This window comes from Lemur catta, chromosome 1 (assembly GCF_020740605.2).
Source record: "Lemur catta isolate mLemCat1 chromosome 1, mLemCat1.pri, whole genome shotgun sequence".
NCBI lineage: Eukaryota > Metazoa > Chordata > Mammalia > Primates > Lemuridae > Lemur > Lemur catta.
In genome coordinates, this window is record NC_059128.1 from 220,983,849 (window position 1) to 221,004,907 (window position 21,059).

Below are 21,059 nucleotides of genomic sequence, written 5' to 3' on the forward strand. Positions count from 1 at the left end.
TCTTGGCACTTCGTAAAAGTGGAATCATACAGTATTTGTTCTTTCCTATCTGGCTTATTTCACTTACTGTGATGTTTTCAGCATTTGCCCGTGTTGTAGCATGTGTTAGAATTTCACTCATTTTCAAGACTGAATAATATTAAGTCTTATGAATAGTATTGTACATATAGACCACATTTTATTTATCCAGTCATCACGTATAGACACTGGGTTGTTTTCATCCTTTGCCCATGTGAATAATGCTGCTGCTGTGAACGTGGGTGTACAAGTACCTGTTTAAGTCCCTGCTTTCAGTTCTTCTGGCTGTACACCCAGAAGTGGAACTGCTGGATCACCTGATAACTCTATGTTTAAGTCTTTGAGTAACTGCCGTGCTGTTTTCCACAGTGGCTGTACCATTTTACATTCCCATCAGCAATGTGCAAAGGTTCTACTCTCTCCACATCCTCACCAACTCTTGTTATTTTCTTCTTTTTTGATAACAGCCATCCTAATAGGTGTGAAAGTGAATAGTTTTGGGATTCATAAATGGCACTCACTGGTTGTATTGTGGATTTGAAACTGTATCTCTCCCTCTTGGTCTCAGTCCTGTCATCTGAGGGTTGGACTGGTTGGTTGGTGTGGTCCCAAAGGGTAGTCATGGTCACCTTTGGGGAGGGATGGGGGTGTCAAAGACAACCCAGACAACTTTGGCCAGAATGAATGAGGCAGAGCAGCACGGATGACAGCTGGTGACACAGGCCGTATGCCATAAATTCATCTGGGAAGAGCTGGCTGCGCTTCTCTCTTCTCGGTCTCACTGGTTTTCACTTCAATGTGGTTAATTAGGAAAGACACCAGAATTAAAGAGCTGGGCTCTAGTCTCTGCTCTACCACCTATATTCTGGGTTAACCTGGACAGGCAACTTTATTACCAAGCCTCAGTTTTCTGTTCTGTAAAATAGAGGAAAAATTACCTTCCTGCCTGCCACTCAGAATGTCAGGATCTAAAAGGATAATTTAGCACCCCATCCCCCAAATTATCCTGTAAAAATTGCATTGCAGATTGTGAAATGTGCAGGATTTCTTAATTTGACCTCAGAATAGAAGCATAATTTCATTCTCCTGGAAAGTACCTGTGATCTGCCCTTCTTCAGTCTGCCGCCACCCATCCATCATACTAACAGGAGGGAGCTAGAAGTCTCTCTTTAAAAAAAAAAAAAAATCTATTTTCTCTCTTCCTTGTATGAGCAATTGAATTTTAGGAAAATCTTTAAAAATCACAAAGAAACCCGGTCTCATAAGTATAAAAGAGTCCATTGCTGGTATCTACAACGGTGTGGATACAGGCACCAACCCCACCAGTCCCCAAGTTGAGGATACTGGGAGAGCTCTAAGGGAAGGCAGGGACAGGGAATTCTGCAGGTGGGATCACGTCTTACTGGTCCAGAGCCTCTCCCTCCTGAGCCTTACCCCTTACAATGTGACCTCCAACTTACATTTACCAAGTGACACCCTGGAAAGGCCTAGAGATTTTACTGACAAGGGCATGGCCTTTTTGCAGGCCCCGTCTCCATGGTCTCTCTCTGCTGCCTCTCAGCACTCACTGCCTTCTGTAAGGTTTTTGGATGGTCCAAGACTGGAGTCCAAGAGAGGGGGCAGTGCACCCTCCCAGGTTTCGGCATCCAATGTAAGGTTTCTGGATGGCTGGCTCCAGAGAAAGAAAGACGAGCAGAGTTGAAAGGAATAAGTAAAGAGGCTTTACTTGAGCGCTCCCGGGTGAGGGTAACGGGTCCCAAGGGCTCCTACTTTTAATTTCTTCCTATCCTTCCTTTGTCATCCTTGTCCCTGTCACTCACTGGCTCTTTCTCCTCCTTCCAAATGCAAGTTTTCCCTAAAATCAGTCCTTAATCCTTGATTTGCCCTTCATATGCCATCTCTTGTCCTTCCTCCTAAGCAACAATGCCAAATCTTTAAATGCCTTCCGGACGTTTTCACTTGGCAGTTTTAACATCACCCCAAACTTCACATTTCGAAAACAGACTTTTCTAATTTCCTCAAACTCGTTCTCTGTTCTGGCTCTACTCTTTCTTTATTATCATTCTTTTCCTTCTGCATACAAATCATCTCTGAGTTAGAGGCTGATTTAGAAGTGCTCTTGCTTAGTCTTCTAGCTAATAACATGCAGCTGTTGTCAAACGAAGCCTGTCTGATTCCAAAGCCGATGTGATAGGCACCGTTGCATTCCTCTGAGGGAGAAACAAGGTCAGTGCAGTTGTGTTTAACGCTGAGGTTTGACTTTTGGGTGGGGGGGCTCTTTTGGCTGTGCTCTTCTGGCCAGCGCCTTAAAGCCTCACGGACTATGCTGGAGTGTGATGGGATGAGACCTAGGTTCAGATTTTGTCTTTGCTGCTGCTGAGCATGGGACCTGGAATGATCACTTAATCTTTCTGCCCCTCAGTTTCCCCATGTGCCGAGTGAGGGTAATAATATCCACTTGATAGGGCTGTCATGAGTATCAAAGGAGATAATGCATGTGAAAATGTTTAGCACGTGGTGAGCACTGAATAGATGTTACTGAATGAAATCTGAATCCAAATGGAGGGAAATGAAAATAAGGGCTCTCTTTTCAACTTTGTGCCCAGAAGCACAAGCTTGTAGCTGGCAGCACTTGACATTGGGCACACTGCAGTGGTGGATGGAGAGGTGTGGGGGTGGGGTGGCCCTCTGGGAGGAAATTGCCTCTTTGGATGACACGGCACACTTGCTGTGCACTCCCACTCCACTGCTCAGAAACAATGCAAGTTGAAAAGCCCCGAATCAATGGCGGGTGGGGGTTGGGGGTGGCAAGGGGTTGACTCTGTAGCAGCTGCTAATTAGGAAATCCTATTCCTGGGATGTGCTAGCATCCCTGATGATACTCGTTCACAAACAGATGTTTTGGAACATTAAGACGCTACAGCAGTGGAAGTTGTCAACTAGGGATAAAAAAAAAACCCAGGCGAAGCAATAAAACTCTCTTGTTAATTTAATCTCCATTCATGGTACAAGTGAAAGTTATGGCCTAACATGGGGGTGCTGAGTGCAGAGGGCAGGATGGTATTTCCAGCTCAAAAGATACCTGAGAAATGGGATATTTAATCTCCAATATGAGGATGGTTAGTGTGGCTCAGTTGCCGTGGTTGTGAGGGGTTTGAAGAGTTATCTCTGACCATCTGGGGAGCTGGCCTGCGTGAGGTGAGCAGCACCAGCTTCTGCTGGGCCTCCAGGTGTCCCCTCCTGCCCCAGAGGATTCCCCGTGAATGTCTGGTGGGACACACTCCCTTCTCACTCCCCACCTGGCCCAGGCTCTGCAGCTTGAGGCATCTCTTCTTTCCATGTCTCCAGGGCCGTTTCTCTTCTCCACCAAGACCAAGAGCAGGTTCTTTGATACCTTCACCTGCATGTGGCAGGTCCCCATTGAGCCCTGTGTAGGATTCAATGGTAAAGTGCTTTCTCTGAATTACTCTCCTACTCGGGGTTTACATAGGTGCTGAATAGGGAGTCACACTGCAAACAGAACTTATCTGCAGGGGCCCTGAGTAACTCAGGGCTTCAGAAAGGATTAATTTTTCGATTTCAACAAATATTTTAGCATTTGACCAGTTGTCCTCCCTGAGATACAACACAAAGCACTTAGATGTTCACAATCAAACAAGACCTTGAGTGGCAACGGGGGCGGGGGTGGGGGGGGAGGGCGGTGAGCTGGGGGTGCTGCCTGCCCCAGCCTGTGGGGTTTGTTAATCCCTTTTCTAAGGAAGAGTCATAGGCAATACAAGAAATAGAGGGGCACCCGGAATTCAATATGGGGAGGAATTTAAGAGAGATATTGTTCTTTTGGGACCCCAGGCCAGTGACATCAGGAGCTTGATGTGCTGGAGGTGATCCCAGGTCTCACCCTGTGTCCCCGAATTTCTCCCTGTACCTCCTAGGAGAGGTGTCATGGAGTAGAACTCATTGGGGCACAAGCTGCTCCAGGAGCCACCCGGCTGGCCTCAGTTTTGTAATCAGAGTGGACTTCTAGCTTCCAAGAGGGCCTGGGAGCCTGGGCCAGCTCTGGTGTCCCCTCTGATCTGCCACCTGAAGAAGGATTTAGGAGACTGAGCCATGATTGTAATGTGCCTGCCAAGTTCATCCCTAAATCTGTTTGTTAAAAGTTGATAACCCTAACTCCGTTTAATAGCTGTAGCATATATAGCACTCACCGTGTACCAGGTACTGTTCTAAGCTCTTACCTGTCTGTGCTCTGTTAATCTTCACAACAACTCAGTGCTGTAGGCACTATTATTGTCCCCATTTTACATATGGGAAGCTAAGTCACAGAGAAATGATGTATCTTGCCTAAGATCATATGGCACGTAATTTGTGGAGTCGGAAGACTAACCCAGAGAGTCTGACTTTAACTGTGGTCTGTGCATTACCCACTGCCTCTCTTAGCAAGAACTGAATGTCTAGATCCAGGCATGGAGTGGAAAGTGGGTTCATTTCCTTCTGGGTTCATTTCCTATATAAAGGTGAGAGAACCTTTATATAGACAACAGAAATTCAGAAGGTATGGGTAAAACAAACAACTTTTTAACATTGCCTCCTGTGTCCCTGGGGAAGCCAGGGAAAAATCCCTAGGTAAAGAAGGATGCTGAAGGTAATAGTGTCTCAGGCAACTGTGGCACTCACTGACTAAGGAGAAAGAAGGTGGAGATGTAAGCACAAGAAGGCAGGTGTCCGAGGTCAGCAGGGCATAGCAGTGACAGCACTGACCAAGGCTGTGTCTTGTCTCCAGCTGCTCTGGAGATATGGTCATTGGCACCTGTCTTTGATTGGTTATGGTCATGACTGTTACTCAGAGTGGTTATGCATCCAGGGGCCGAGCAGCCCAGACACAAGTAAACTCATCAGTCCTTCAACTGTGCAACCAAAGCCACTCACATGCTTATGTTATGTTACGTTATGTTTCAGAAACGTCACTGGAGTCCCAACCTACATACTTCATTATTAGCAAGTTGCATGAGCCAACTTTATGTTTAAGGTTTACAGACTCCACCTACCTTAGGGGGCAGTCTGGGGATGAAAGAAAGCCCCTTAGAAAGTGGCTTCTCCAAGTCCCCAGACCTGGAGTCCTTTTACGAAAATGCCAACAGTTTTTATTCTTTTTCTTAGGAGACATACATGCGTGCACAGGCACACACACACACACACACACACACACACACACACACACACACACATTTATTTATTTATTTTGAGACAGGGTTTCCCTCTGTTGCCTGGGCTAGAGTGCAGTGGCATCATTGTAGCTTACTGCAACCTCAAACTCCTAGGCTCAAGAGACCCACCTGGCTCAACCTCCCAACTAGCTGGGACTACAGGAGCGTGCCACCATGCCCAGCTAATTTTTCTGTTTATTGTAGAGACGGGGTCTCACTGTGTTGCTCAGGCTGGTCTCAAACTCCTGGCCACAAGTAATCCTACCCCTTTGACCTCCCAAAGTGCTGGGATTACAGGTGTGAGCCACCACACCAAGCCTAGGTATATTTTTAATAACATGGGATCATGCAGTATATATCATTTTATAATTTATGTTTGTACTTACCAATATATGGTGAGCATGATACATAACTAAAACTGTATCGGTAATATATTTTGGTCAGCCCTTTCAAATGCTGTTGTCTCATAATTGTTAACCAACTCCCTATTGTAGAAATTTAGGTTGTTTCCAATTTTCATTATTATAAACAATGCTGTGATAAGCTTCCTTATACCTAAAACTTTGTACATTTCCTTAATAATTTCCTTAGAACGAGTTTCCAGAAATGGAATTCTTGGGTCAAAATATATGCCTATTTTTAAGGCTTTTGCAATAGATTGCTAAATTTCTTGCCAGAGAGACTGTGCCAGTTATATTCTTACCCACGTTGTGTGAAGGTACCTGCAATGACATTAGATATTACTTTTAAATCTTTACCAATTTGACAGGCAAACATAAATAAATAATTTAAAAGGTATTTTCTAGTTTGCTTTCATATTTCTTTGCTTCCCAACAATACTTTCATGTATTATTTCCTTTTGTGAATTGCCCATTCATGTTCTTTGTCTGCGTACATCTTAGGAATTTGAAAAAGTTCTTCATGTATTAAGGATGCTACAGTTTATCAGGCACTGGAGACATTTACTCCTGTTTGTCATCCAACTTTTTAAAAATTTAGTTTTTATTTTTATCAGACTTATGTATAGTTTCAAGATCAAATAGGTTTTATAAGGCTATTATAAAAACCCTGACCACCCCATCATCATCATTTTCTATTCTCCAGAATCAACCACTTTCAACCCTTTTAACTGATTCTTCTAGTAATTTTTTCTACATCTCTAAATAATGTGCTCATGTTGCTGTTTATTGATTTTTTTGTTTTGGTTTTAGACAATATTCATTGATTTCTCTCTATGGAAATTTTTTATCATCCCAAGTTCTACCAGTTTGGAAGTAATACACAATTTCTATTTTTTAGGGAGGTAGTTTATTTTATTTTTTTTTTTGAGACAGAGTCTCACTCTGTTGCCTAGGGTAGAGTGCCGTGGCATCAGCGTAGCTCACAGCAACCTCAAACTCCTGAGCTCAAGTGATCCTTCTGCCTCAGCCTCCTGAGTAGCTGAGACTACAGGCATGTGCCACCATGCCCGGCTAATTTTTTTCTATATGTATTTTTAGTTGTCCAGATAGTTTATTTCTATTTTTAGTAGAGACAGGGTCTCGCTCTTTCTCAGGCTGGTCTTGACCTCCTGAGCTCAAACAATCCACCCGCCTCAGCCTCCCAGAGTGCTAGGATTACAGGTGTGAGCCACTGCGCCTGGCCTTAGAGAGGTACTTTAAATGCATTTCTACACAACTCAAAGTTAACCTTTTTCTATGCAACCACTGATGATTCTAATCATCCCTCCCTGTACTTATGTGCTATTATTATCCAGGATTTGTTCCATTATGTTTTATTAATCCTGCAAATGAGAAATTACTGTTATTACTTCTTTAGATTTATTCACATATTTACATTTTTTTCCTCATTATATCTTTTTGTATCTGATATCTTTCATCTAGGATTGTTTTTCTTCTGTTTGAAATAAATTTGCGATAATTTTCTTTAGTGGAGGGGGATGATAAACTCAATTTTGACTGAAAATGTTTTTATTTGATAGTCTCAAGATGTTTTTGAAAGATAGTTTTGCTGAGTATACAATTCCAGTTTTCTCTCTCAGCTAATTGAAAATACTTACTGTCTTTTGGTTCAATTGTTGCATTGAGAAATCAGCTGTCAATCTAATTGTCTTCTTCTATAGATGGTTTTCATTTTATCTCCCTCTGGTTGCTTTTAAGACCTAGTTTTAGGGCTGGGCATGGTGGCTCATGCCTATAATCCTAGAACTCTGTGAGGCTGAGGTGGGAAGATCACTTGAGGTCAGGAGTTTGAGACCACCCTCAGCAAGAGTGAGACCCCATCTCTACTAAAAATAGAAAAAATTAGCTGGGCATGGTGGTGATCGCCTGTAGTCCCAGCTCCTCAGGAGGCTGAGGCAGGAGGATCCCTTGAGCCCGGGAATTTGAAGTTGCTGTGAGCTAGGTTGACACCACAGCACTCTAGCCCTAGGCAACAGAGTGAGACTCTGTTTCAAAAAAAAAAAAAAAAGACCTAGTCTTAGTATCTGGTTTTCTCTAGTTTCACTATGATATGGGTATGTATTTCTTTTTTATTTAGCCTCCTAAGGATATGACGAGCTTTCTTGGTCTGAAGATTCATACTTTTTATCAGTTCTGGAAAATTCTCAGTCATTTTGTTTTTGAATATCGCCCCTTCTCCTTTCTCTCTCTTCGCCTCCTAGAGCTCCAATTAGGTGTGTGTTGGACTTTCTCCCTCTATCTTCCTTGTCTCTTAAACTCTTTTTCATATTTTTTTCTTAATCTCATTTTGGGCATTCTCTTATCATCTGTTTTCTAATTTCTAATTCTCACTTCAGCCATGTCTAATCTTCTGTTGGATTTAATTTCAATTATCACATTTTTTCATTTCTAGAATTTCCATTTAGGTTTCTTTAAAATATTTTGGTCATTATTTATAGTCTCTTTTTCGTGTATTTCTTCTAATGTAGTTTTATACACTTACATTCTTTGATAATTCCAGTATTTGAAATCTTTGCTTGTCTAATTTGCTGACTTTTGCCCATGAATGCCATGTTTCCTTATATATTTTGTGATTTTTGACTGTGGTCTCTTATTCCTTAGAATTTTATCAATAAATGATAAAATTTGGGTTGAAGGTATGTTCATCTAGAGAGCATTTGTATGTTTCCACCAGATATCTGGAGGCAGTATCCACTGAGACCACCTCTCCCCTCTCCCCATTATTAATAGGATGTGTATTTATATTTGAGATATAATTTACATACTATAAAGTTCACTCTTTTAAAGTATACAATTCAGTGGTTTTTAGTATGTTTTCAAGGTTCAGGACCACTGTTAAATACATCCTCAGCTTGAGGTTTAGACCGTATAGGTAATGTGAATTTGTCCTGCACAACCACACAAGGGCTAGCTTTATGGTTACAAATTCTTCAGTGAGATTTATTTTTTTCTTTCACCTAAAGCCAAGATTAAAGGGCAAGTTTCCCTTCTGTGGGGCAGGTTTGTTTCCATTTGCTTTACACCCATGATATAGTCCTTTGGGGTCCCAGCTTTACACAGTGGTTTCCTTTTGGACTCCCTCCTTGAGAGTTTTGTCTCCCATGTCCTGTATCCCTGTGGCCATCAGAACAGAAGGTCACAAATGTTGAACAAGTGCCCCCGGCTTCAGCATTAGCTCACTCTCTGAATTCCTGCTCATGGTTCATTTTTGGCCTCAAAAGACTTGATTCTATACTTATTTGCCAGCTCAGCAATGCATTTAGAATTTTTTTAAAAAAATACTTTAATTCAGCATTTTTAGTTGTTTATAGTGGCAGGGTTATTGACGATACTGCAGGACTATTGTCTGCCTTTTAGTTTTCTTTATAGTGTGCATTTTTTCTTTCTTACATCTTTAATTAACACTCCAGGGAGAGAGCATGGTCCACTGTAAGCCATGTCCTGTCTGCGTGTGGCCATTTTTTTCCTCTGAGAGACTATAGTGGAATTCCTTGAGCTGACTGGGGTCTGGGACTTCCACTCCTATTCCCTGAATAAAGGGACATTGCTGCTTCTTCAAAGGCCCAGCCATTCTCACCAATGGCTGAGTCTCACACTTGTCTTAAGGCTACAATAGAGCTAAGTTCATTACCTTCCCTTTGCTCATGGCTTGCCAGCGTTGGTGCATGGGTTCTGAGTCTTGTCTACCTCCCTACAATCGCCTTTTTCTGGCTTTCTTTGAGAATGATTTCTCTCATTGTGCCCAGTTAACCAAGAGGATAGAGAAAGCATCCTCAAACCTTTTACCTCCTCCCAGGAGGAGGCCAGCTTGCCTTTGCAGCTCAGTGAGGAAGAACAAATGGGAACATGCCCCAAGGGTCACTGCTGTCTGTAACCCCAGGGTCCCAAGTCAAACATGTGGACTTTGAGGCCACCCCTGGAAACGCCTTGCACATCCCGTTTCTAGCTGAGCGTGGGCCTTGCCTGTCTGGGCCTGGAGGAGCCCAGATGCTGGGCAACTTCCCTCCCCCTCCAGGAAGCCTCTGTTAATTATCACCCACAGGAAACAGAATAGGGGGCATAAAAACAGCAATTCTCAAGGGATTTGGGGAGGAAATGATTCCCCTTAGGAAAGTTTGTCAGAATCTCTTATGGAAGTTTTTATAATCACCACCACCCCGAACCCCAGATAAGTGAGCCACTGCTTCTGTTAGGAGTGGGCCAGAGTGGAGAAGTGTTCAGAACCCTTGACACAGACCTGCAAGGCCTGGTGAGATAGCCACTAGCCACATGTGCTTACGCAGCTCTGGAAATGTGGCTAGTAAAATACTGGATTTTAAAGGTTTAATGCCAAAAAAGAATAGAAAATATCTCATATTTTTATATCAATTACCTGTTAAAATGATAATATTTGAGATATATTGAATTAAAGTAAAATATTTATTAAGGTTAATGTCACCTTTTTAATTTTAAAAATGTGGCTACTAGAAAATTTGAAGTTACATTTGTGGATTGTGTTTGTGACTCACTTTATTTCTTAAGCAGCACTGATCTAAAAGATAACTTGTTCTCTCTCTCTGTGTGTGTGTGTGTGAGAGAGAGAGAGAGAGAGAAAGAGAGAGAGAAAGAGATTTGGATATAAACGGTAGGTTCTGCCTGCAGCCTCCACTTGTCATATGGTTTGCCATTTTTGCCTGACTTGTATAAATAGAAATGATTTCATTCATCCCCATGGAGGTTTCTCAACAGTGCCCGTAGCCCCCAATTCTAAGCAGGAAGAGAAATATCATTCCCAAATGGGGACAGTAAAAATGGCTTTTTCAAGGAGCCATGTAATCAGCCGTAACTTCAAATTGTCCTTGTCCTCATCCTTGCTCTCTCTGGGAACTCATTAAACTCAGTGCCCCTCAATTAGCACACGTGTTCCATATTTGCTTCCATGTTAGTTTGGATGTGCAGGGAGAGGATGGTGTCTGTAGAATGCTGTTTGGATTTCGGTGTTATCTTTCAGGGCCCAGCGCCCCAGCAGGGGCCCAGCTTTGGCTTCCAGCCTGTGGCCAGGCTGCGTGCACACTTCTCCAGAGTAACAGGGCAGCTTTCCTGGGTTGGATTTGGGGCGTCCCACCCACCTGCTCTAACTCTGAACCTCCTGCCTTGGCAAATGACGTTATAGATGATTTCCTAAGCGTCCAGTTTTACCCCAACTTTAACTTCATCCTCAGAATGTTTTTAACTAATACCCTCTTTGCCATCATCTTGGATGTTATGGAAGTAAATTATCATTTAAATATGTTTTCTGACTAATATAAACACAGTCCTATTTATAAACTTCAAGTAACAGTCCATACTGAAGAACAGCATTTCCTCAGCACCCCTGAGCTGGAAATAACACTCCTTTCCTACATTTAATCTGCCCAGCTGAGCACAGCTGAGGGGGGGGGCTTGGGTTTGGAGCAGACTGCTTGGGGGAGTCCTGGCCCTCCTGCTTTTTGACCTCGTGACTTGGGCAAGGTACATGACCTCCCCCCACCTTCCAGCCGCCTTTGCTTCCTACTTAAAATGGGAAGAATAAGAGCACCTAGCTCCAATTTTGTGCATGGATTAAATGAATACATGTTAGGTGCTTACCTCAGTGTTTGACACATACACATACACACATACATGTTTGCTATTATTATTATTCTTTTTAAGATTGTTATTGTTTTTAGAGATGGGGTCTTGCTATGTTGCCCAGGCTGATCTTCAACTTCTGGGCTCATGTGTTCCTCCCTCCTCAGTGTTCTGAGTAGCTGGGACTACAGGCATGTGCCACCATACACAGCTTGCTATTATTATTATTAATTTTTTCACAAAATAAGATCATTAAATCTAAACTCTATTTTGGAGACTGCTGTTTTAATTCAATAATATCTATAGAATAGCTTTATTTTATAGCATCATTTTAATGACCACATAGAGTCCTTTCATATGGATACTATATACTGTAACTGATTTAATTGATACCCTGCTGTAGGATTTTTAAGTTCGTTCATCTATCCTTCCTTCCTTCCTTCCTTCTGCTATTGTTAAACAATGCTGCAATGAACATCTATGCAGCTCAATCTTTGTCTACATTCTTGAATATTTCCTTCAGATAAATTTAAAGAAGATGACATTACTGCCTCAAACCTATTTATATTAGAAAAGTTTTAGTAACATTGCCAAATCCTTCACGTTTTATCCTAATTGAGCATGCTGCACCTCCTGCCTGTAAGAGCAGGTGTCAGGATTAGGGGCTGCCAGCTTTTACCTTCCTACCTCCACAGAAGGCTCAGTTCACAACCTTGGCACATACGAGGCACCCCCTGCCCTCTGCTCACACCTGACCTTCCTCCTCCACGCCCCTCTCTGAGCCTGCCCAGGTGCCAGAGTTTCACATGCTCCTCTTGAGCTCCCTGTTGATCTCTTTCTATTTATTTTCATCATTTATTCCACACACTATAAAATTTAGCCCTAGATTGTGTTGTTGCTTCATAATTTCTTCCATTGGATTGTAATTAATGTAGAGGAAAAAGAAAGATGAAATTATTTTACTTGAATCCACTCTCTACTGATGTATCTCATGGTGTCTTTTCTGAAGGCTTACTTTTCTTTTCTCCCTGATGCATTTTCTTCTTATTTCAGCCACTATAAGAAACCACTGGCCAGAAAGTAACACTGAACCCCACAGAGAAAACATCACCTTCTACCAGAATCGAAAGGACTCTTCAACAGTGGCCTCCAAAGAGGGTGTGATGGTTCAGACCTCTAGAAAGAACCATGCTTCTTCAGATGCCCCAGAACACCTCACTCTACGAACTGAAACAACAGATGCGGGAGGAAGAAATGACTCTTCAAGTAGAATAAACTTCACCATTTCACCTGCTGGGCACTTGCCTGGGATGGCAACAGCCCTGACTTCGCAGAGCAACACCTTAGGTGAGTTTGTGCTGGTGACGCTCATTTCATTCAAGTATGTTCAGTCCTGGAAAACAAAATTTCTGCCATTCCTCCTCCCCCCAACTCCAAGTCATTGTGTCCATCCAGGCGTCCTGGGCAGGGTGGGGTCAGACCTGTGACTGAGGCCCCATCTGTGGCATGCTTATAAGTGCAGCCCAGATGAGAGTGCGGGTTTGCTGAGCAGCCTGGCCGATCCTGCAGCATCTATGATCCGTGGCCAATCGGAATCCAAACCTCCCCCTCCCCCAGGGATCCTGCCACAGGCTGCCATCTCAGAGGCACCAGGTCTGGTGGGATGCAGCGTTGGGAAAGAAACCAGGCTTGGGGTTTCTTTGTGTTGATGTGGCTCAAATGGTTGTTCTTGCTCTGGTCTGCACAGCTTGGTGGTTTGCTATTTTTAACAAAGAATTTCAAGAAGGGGCTGGGGCTTGATAGGTAAGATTTGATTGAGGAAGAGAAGATAAAGAAAACTAGCACTGATTAGGTATCCACTACATACTCCCAAGTCTGTCCTCTCAATCCTCAGGCAAGCCCACGAAGTCATGTTATCCTCATTTTAGAAATTTGGAAGCAGAAGCTCAGAGAAGTTAATTAACCCAATGTGTGTAGGTCAAACAGTTAACAGGTTTCATGGCTGGGATTAGAGTCTACACCTGTGTATCTGAGCGAGGTGGCAGAGGCGGCTGAGGATTGGAATGCCTGGACAACGTGAGTGAAGGTACAGGGGAGAGAAAGACAAGTGTGGCCTCTGTGGGTGGCAAGGCCAGCAGCCTCCCTTGGGGACGGCATAAGTTGCCCACAGAGGAGAGGAGGAGGGGGTGGGACAGTTGTGTGGATGGGGTTAGGGACAGTCATGGAGGACTTTGGAAACCAGGCAGTTTAGATCTAGTGTGGTGGGAAGAGTCACTGAAGGTTTTGAACAGGGAGTGACATTACTAACATGAATTTGGGGAGGATCTTCCTGGCAGGCAGGTACAAGATGTCTGCATGGGTTGGGAGGACGGAGGGCCCTGGGAGTCAGGGGACCACCCAGGCAGACACAGAAATCCAGACACCAGGTGCTGAGGTATAGCCTGGCAGCCACAGGGATGGAGAGGAAGGGAGTGGTAATGAGACTGCACAAAGGAAAATGGACAGGATGTGGTGATGGCCTGAGAGTAGAGGATGAAGTGGTCAAAGATGACTCCATGGTTTCATGTCCTAGTGACGGGAGGTCTGGTTGGGGGACTCAATTCTGTAAAGGATACATATGAAAGTATTTTGTATTGCATTCATCAATGACGGCTACAGAGCTTGGAAACTCTGCACGTGCTGTTGCCTGGTTTTATTGGTCATCCAGATGTTGGGAATTTTTTGTTGAATTCAATAAATTCTGGGGCCAACTTTGTGGGATGTGGGTGATGGATCATGATGATCAGACACTGATCTCTGGTTCTGTGTTGTCTGATACTTAGCGCCAATGTGCCCCTTTCCTGTTAATTTTACCGCAAAATGCAGAGTCTTTATGAGATCTGAACAGTCTTTGTCTTGGTTTGTGGTCCCTCTTTCAGACGTTCATTTTTCATAGAATGACTTACTGCTCCTAATTTCTTATTATGTCTATATATTTTATAGAAGTCAAAGTTGAGCCCACTAAAAGCACATTAAGACATTTTGAGTTCTGCTGGTGGAATTTTAATTGTTGCTGTCTGCTTTCAGCCTCAGAAAGGTTTCACCTGCTGGCCAGTAGCTCAGGGTCCGAAGGAAGAACTGCCCCTTTTCAAACAAAGAGTGGACCATCCCTGGGCTCACTGGAGGTGGGGACGGGGCTCTCAGAAGAAGTCACTGTGCACACCCCAGTGGCTACCACTTCAGTTTTGAGCCAGTCCCCTCCTCCTGCCTTGGAGACCAGAGAACCAACCATCCTCTCCAGGAAGAGAAATTCCTTGGGACCAGATATCTCCTTGCTGCATTTCTCCAGGACCACAGCTTCCTCTCCTCCCTTGGACCACTCCTCATGTGAGTACTCCTGTCCCCAGCTTACCGCTTCACAGTCATTCACAATGGACATAGATGGATGTGTATAGCCAGCTAGTTACCTGCTGGTAATAGAGGATGAAGGGAAAAGACAGTAAGCAAAAGTATCATTCCTCTAAAGCCAAGCATTTGGGGTAGAAGTACATGCACCCTATACAGTTTATCTCAGTATTGAAGTTCATGTTTAAAATACGTTTTTTTTTAACGGTATAAGGAGAAAAATAGTAGTTGGTCTGTGGCGGTTCTAGGCCTTTCTGTTCACCACTCCCTGCTTCCCTCTCTCCCGCCCCCATACACACACGCAACAAAGACTAAGTGTTACTGGTGTATATTCTTACACAAGAGGCCACACGCTAGGGTGCATGAAATGGTGAGCATTGTACCATTTGATTAGGAGTTAGATTTTTGTGTCTTCATTATTGCAAAAATGTTTCCTTCCATGGCAAATAAAACATGGGCATAAAATTTTCCAGGTGTCATTTTGAAAAAAAAAAAAAATAACGTACACAATGCAGGAGTTTGCAAGGCATGATGATAGGAAGTGCAGGTGGAGTGCTGTCCTCTGTCTGCCATTCCAATTCCTGCGCATCAGTTACGTCTCAGCTCAAGTATTCCACTTCCATGAGCCTTTCTTCAGCTCTCTGGTCCTCTGTGCTATACACTTTGTCATACCAGGTCATCTAATGACTCTGCCCAGACAGATTGTAATCTTCTTTAGGATACAGGCTGTGTCTGTTACTTCTCTTAGGTTCCCCACCACCCCAGAACAAGGCTCAGCAGATAAGAAATGGGGATTAACATGTGTCCAAACAGGGCACATCCTGCCCTGGGCCAAAGAGAATGTTGGAAACTCTGCCAGTCTTTCCTCTTCTCTGAGGTTTCATTCAGAGTCTGTGTGTGCTGCTTGTGTTTTCTTCCTCACGCCATAGGGAGCAGTGCAGAGAAGGTTGGAAATATTCTTGAGAAAGAGAGGTTAGGTTGCTTCACAAATTGTCATTTCAAAATTTTTTTAGGTCAGAGCTTTTTAGAAGTACTGTGTAAGACTCAGAGTTTGAGTTTATGTCATCAAAGCCAAAACTGAACCCAAAGGTCCTTTCTGGAATGTCTATTTAAAGCAGCCAATTCCTCTTCCATATACTCTGTATACAGTTTCCTGCTGACTGCATATGGATATAATCTATGATTTATGTTTTTAGAAGATTGCTTTTTAAGATTATTCATAAACATTGGTTGGATTGGATAAAAGCTGTGATCCTTTCTTGCTCCAAAGTTTTGTGGTTCAGTGATTTATAACCAACTTTACTAAAGGGTGGAAATGAAGCATTTTCTAGGAAGCTACACTTTAATTCTGGTTAGGGTCATTTAATATTTATAATTTAAATTCAACATACTACTGTGGTGGTAAATTTGAAAATCATCCTATGTTTCCAATTTTATTGGACTTGACTCTGTATTCACCTATATTCAACACTAAAAAAAAAAAAATTGTCCCTTGAACTCTTTGACCATTTGTCCTTTTAGGACCTTATACTTTTACTTGTTAGAGAGTTCCACCATATCTTTCCTATTCCTTGCATCTTTTACGGAGCATTTCTCTTCCTTTTTAGCAAATGGGGTGTTCTGTTCTAGGTAGAATCCTGCCACCCTTTCAGATACTGGAGAGGGCTCTGAGTGCTTTAAAGGGGGTTATCGCCAGGCAGCCACGGACATCTGACTCCAGCCTCCAACCTCCCCTCCTCCCCATGGAGATGCAGAGGATACGTGCACAAGGACCTGAAGACACATGGGAAACAAAGTTGTGCTTCATTTTTAAAGCTACGCTCGCACCTGCTACCATCCCTCTCTACTACATGATACAGGAGCTCTGGCACTCTGGCAAGAGCCAGCAGGACCTGCCAGAGGCAGACCCGGACTCCACCTGGCCTGCCTGGCCAGCTCTGAAAAAACAGGAGTGAAGAGAGAGTACAGTGGGGGCTCGTGCCTTTTGGCACTTGGCTCCGCCATCCACTGGTAAACGTGACCCAGTGAAAAGCCTGGCACTTAGACCCGTCAGATTGGTGATGCTAGGAGGCTGGCACAGGGAGGAGGAAGCTCCTTATTTGAAACATGAAAGGATTTGACCAGTTGCTCTGAAATACCCTTCCTAGTTTCAGTGTCTGTTACTCCACACACATCCACCCTTTGGGTTCTGAACCCCCTTCCACTCCTCACTCCACTACCCAGAAATGCACCTGCAGCACAACTGTACAACCTCTTCTGAGGCTGAGATGGTCAGGAGTTACCTGCTTCCAAAAATACATTGTACACCTTACAGCATTAAAGCAGATATAGGCCCAGGCAACAAAATAAGATTCTAAAAAAAGAGATCAGAAACCATTTGAAATGATTTTCCTTGCTGCTTTACATCTTCCCATATTTTCTATAATGACCCTGTATGATTTGGTAACTGGGGGGAAAAGTGAAGCAACAAACGGGGGAAAAGCTCTCTTTTAAAGGTGCAAAGAGATATGTGTATGTTGAATTGTGTGAGTGGCTACAATTGAGCACTAAATTTAGCGCTGAGCTTCCTGGAAACCAGGGCACAAAGGGAAACCGGGTGTGGCAGGCGATTGTTGGCAGATAAGGGCAAGCACACAATTCATCCATAGGCATAAGTGTTGTGGGGCAGTAAATTCTAAGAGTGCTATTTATATAAGAAATGTTGAGGATCATAATGGAAAAGGCCTTCAATTGCTGCTTTGTGGAAATTATGCTAATGTTCTTTCAAAGGTGATAGTTCATATAGATTCTCAGTAGGAGCTGAGGGTATAATAATGGATCTCAACTTATAAAAGTATTTCTGTGGGCATCTAAGCTAATGTGGTCCAGGGAAATGGCTCTGTGGTGATTTCCCTTTGTAAAGGGAGACAGCATAAATACCTCAGAAGGTTGGAGATTTAGCATATCTTTCTCAAGTATCAGCCGCTTCAGCTGTACTTTTGGCAAGTTCTGGATAGCAGTCAAGTCTAGGCTGGCCATGCTGACGCATGCCTTGGCTTCCAGTATTGTGTGCTGTGACTGGAGAGTGGCCTGTGCACTTTCTCCAGAGGGGTAGGCATTCTTCCCACCTCCCGTTATAAAGAATAGGGACTTGGCGTGTTTCTGTTCCCAGGTGGATGGTCCCTCCATTTTTGAATGGCTCCTTCAGGAGTAAAAATGAGCGAGGAAGGGCATGCTGGCTTTTTGGTTAGAAACATGGTACATTTCCCCTTAGATTTATTTAGCAGGTGCTCATTGAGTAATATAAGTGGTGATTGTAGATTAGTTTGACCAAACATTTCCTCTACTTCCAAGTCTACAGAAGTATTCACACGCATTTCATAGCTTTACCATGAGGATTAAATGAGATTCGTATTTAAAGTACTTAGCACAATGCCTGGTCAGTAAATGGTAGCTTTTTATAATGATGATAATGATGAGATGAGATGATGACATGAAGAAGTAGCGTTCTACAGAGCTCTCAGATTTGGGGAAAAACAGAGCCATTTTCCTGTCATGACTTTCAGCATTTGTGACTTTGGGGATTGTATTTCTGTGGCCACTTTTGCTAAAACCACCAGAGGTGGACAGGCCTGGGTAATCCAGGCTGACCCCAATGTAATCACCATTGTGTTTTGATGGGTACATTGAATGGATGGAATAATGCAGTTTACTGGGAATAAAATTGTTTTGAAAGAGCATGCAGTGATCTGATGATTGTAATTTGGTGGATATAGATGATAACTCTCATGAAGTTAGGCCTGAGAAGCTAAGTGGTTGAGTGAGGATTTGGGGCATATCTGTTATGCTTTCCTTTTTTTTAATACTACTGTATCTTTTGTTTAGTTTTTGTTTTCAAGTAAGGGTGACTTTGGGTGGTCTGGGATCCTATTTTTGTATCCAGGTCTTTCTATTCTTTTGTTTCAAATAATAGTTCTGTGAATTGTCTGCATCTTCATTTTGTCTTCATTGAGGTCCAGTGACCAGAGCTTCAGACTATGTTTTAGGTATAGCTGGTTCTATGGTTTTGCATAAGAGTAAGAGGAAACTTTCGTTTCCTGTGCGCTCTATTTAAAATTTATTTGTGCTTTTGGTCATGATTGCATATAAGACTGATCTTCAAGGAACTCTTTATAATGACAACCTCCTTTCTCCATTTTCTGGGTCATAATTAATAGCTCAAAGGCTTTTACTATATAGGTGTAGAGTACTTTTTATTATTTTTAGCTTAAAAAGAAAAAAAAAACCACTCTCTTTTTTGCCTTTGGTCTTACCCACCAGGTTTCTTTCTACTCACCAAGCTTTCCTGTAGTTTATTCCTGTTTGGAATGAAGATTTTAATATACCCCTCTGGAGGTCAGTTCTTAGGGTACCCTTTGGAAAGTTCCTGCAGAAGGGAGCCATCAGCGAGCCACCCATGCTTATGCAGAGCAGACTATGCATTTTGACCAATGGTGTATAATTCACTTCTTGAGGTTCTTGACAATTACCCAATGGCTGCCATCCATTGCTTAGAAAAATTGTTCCTGGAGTGCTTGATCTCCTGGGGCCCCACTGGAGCATGTAGATTTCAAAGCTGCTCTCTAAAGCTTAATGAGACTAACTACAGTAATGAAGCCTGTTTGGTTTTGGATGGGATTAAATCAAATTCGTGGGGTAATCATGAATGTTTCCTGCTGGCTTAGAAGTTCTGTTACTTAATAAATGCAATTTGATGAATAGTCTTTCAAAACATAAAGGTTATGGTGGCCATAAGGTGAGGAGTAATAAGGAGCCTTTGATGGTGACAAGGCTGGGGATTATTGTTCTAGGCCATTAGTGTCCCAACCATATTCTGCAAAACCCCAGGCCTCCTCAGTGGTGACCTGCGGCCTGGGCATCCTGCAGTAACCCCATTTTTATTCATTTTATGTATAGGATTTTAATCTATAATAGCATTTGAACAAAAGGGTTGCATTGCTAAACCAAAACAAAACAATGACAAAAACCTGGTCACCATGACCTGTCCTGTTTAATCTATAATGTAGAATTCAGCAGAAGTTCTCATCTTCCTCTATAAAAACCAAGGCAAATAAGTATTTGCATTGCTTTCTCCTATTTTCCTTTTAGTTGAACATAAGCTTTTCATTGTGCCTGGTGAGGACCTCACTGCTTCTCCACTTAGCTCTATGCCAATTAGAGCTAGTGAGGAGAGAGTGAGAGTATGTCCTGGTTGCTCATGTATGTTTAAACACACACACATGTTTGCATCTATATTAGGTCTGCAGTATTTAGATTTAGCCACCAAAATATAGTAGACATCATTTGTATCTATCTGCATTCCTGATTTTCTCAAACTCCTGAGTAGTTTTGAAGCATTATCTTCTTCTTTTGTAGCTTCTGGAAGTATGGAGGAGCTTAACAACTCCACCAGTCTCCAGAGCCCCTCGGTCAGTCAGATAAAGAGTACGCACGTTGCCACCACATTCACTGATGGTGTCCCCAGGACGCTCCGGTCTTTAACTCTCAGTCTTGGGCCTACAAATGAGACAGAGGGCTTCCCTGAGGACTCTAAGACAGCCACGACTTCAGCCTCAGTCCACTCTTCACTCTCTGCAGTGGAATCGAGAAGGAATTCAAGTGCTGAGGAATCCATTGAGCCATCCCCAGTAAATGAACTTGGACTTAGATCTTTACATTGGCAAAATGATTCCCCAAGTAAGTAGTCCATCTTTACTTGATCTGTTAGGGACATATATGAATAGTTGAATTTCCTTAGGAGAATCTCTTCAAGACCATTTGTAACCGCCAAAGAAAAGCATGCTCTTTGATGACACCAGCTCCTTATGTGGTATACCACATTATTGCATTTTGATGTTCATCCTTATGAGAACGTGTGAAGTTAGTCAGATGGGTGTTATTCCTCCTGCTTTTTTACTGATGAAGAAGCTGAGGCTCAGAGGGGTTGAGTAATGCATGCGTGGCCATTTAGCTCACTCAGCAGAGTTGAGACTGCAGCCTCGGGGCTCTTGTGCTTGGTTTCATCTTCTTTTCACTCTACAGAATTGTCTTCAAAGTGGGAGCTGGCCCACTCTCTAAACCTGGCTTCCGTTGTTTTGTGTACAGATCATCTTTACACATAATTTTGCAGGTATCAGTGTAGTTCCCAAATTCATGGTTTGATTTACTCCCTATAGTTGATTTTTTTTTGCTATACTTTGGAATTAGAATAATCTGTATTAATATTAAAACTGTTTTGGAAAAGTGCTCTGCCTAGGCACTACATTTATGCACGTCATATTTGCTGGACATAATGACATACTCCCTTGACCACTTTTTATGGGAAAGGTAATAAAACACACAGCCTATAAGTTACTCTGCTATTTGCACATGCTGTTTAAAAGGT

General features: G+C 42.8%; 1 protein-coding gene across 2 annotated transcripts in view; it reads left to right on the top strand.

Annotated features, from left to right (window-relative positions):
• Window positions 1-21,059, top strand: part of HEG1 (heart development protein with EGF like domains 1) — a 77,849-nt gene that overhangs the window by 13,067 nt on the left and 43,723 nt on the right. For both annotated transcript variants that reach the window (XM_045540104.1, XM_045540105.1), the window contains exons 2-4: window positions 12,326-12,619; window positions 14,339-14,638; window positions 20,051-20,371. In XM_045540104.1, coding sequence (XP_045396060.1) covers window positions 12,326-12,619; window positions 14,339-14,638; window positions 20,051-20,371 — 915 coding nt within the window. The remainder of the gene's footprint in view (window positions 1-12,325; window positions 12,620-14,338; window positions 14,639-20,050; window positions 20,372-21,059) is intronic.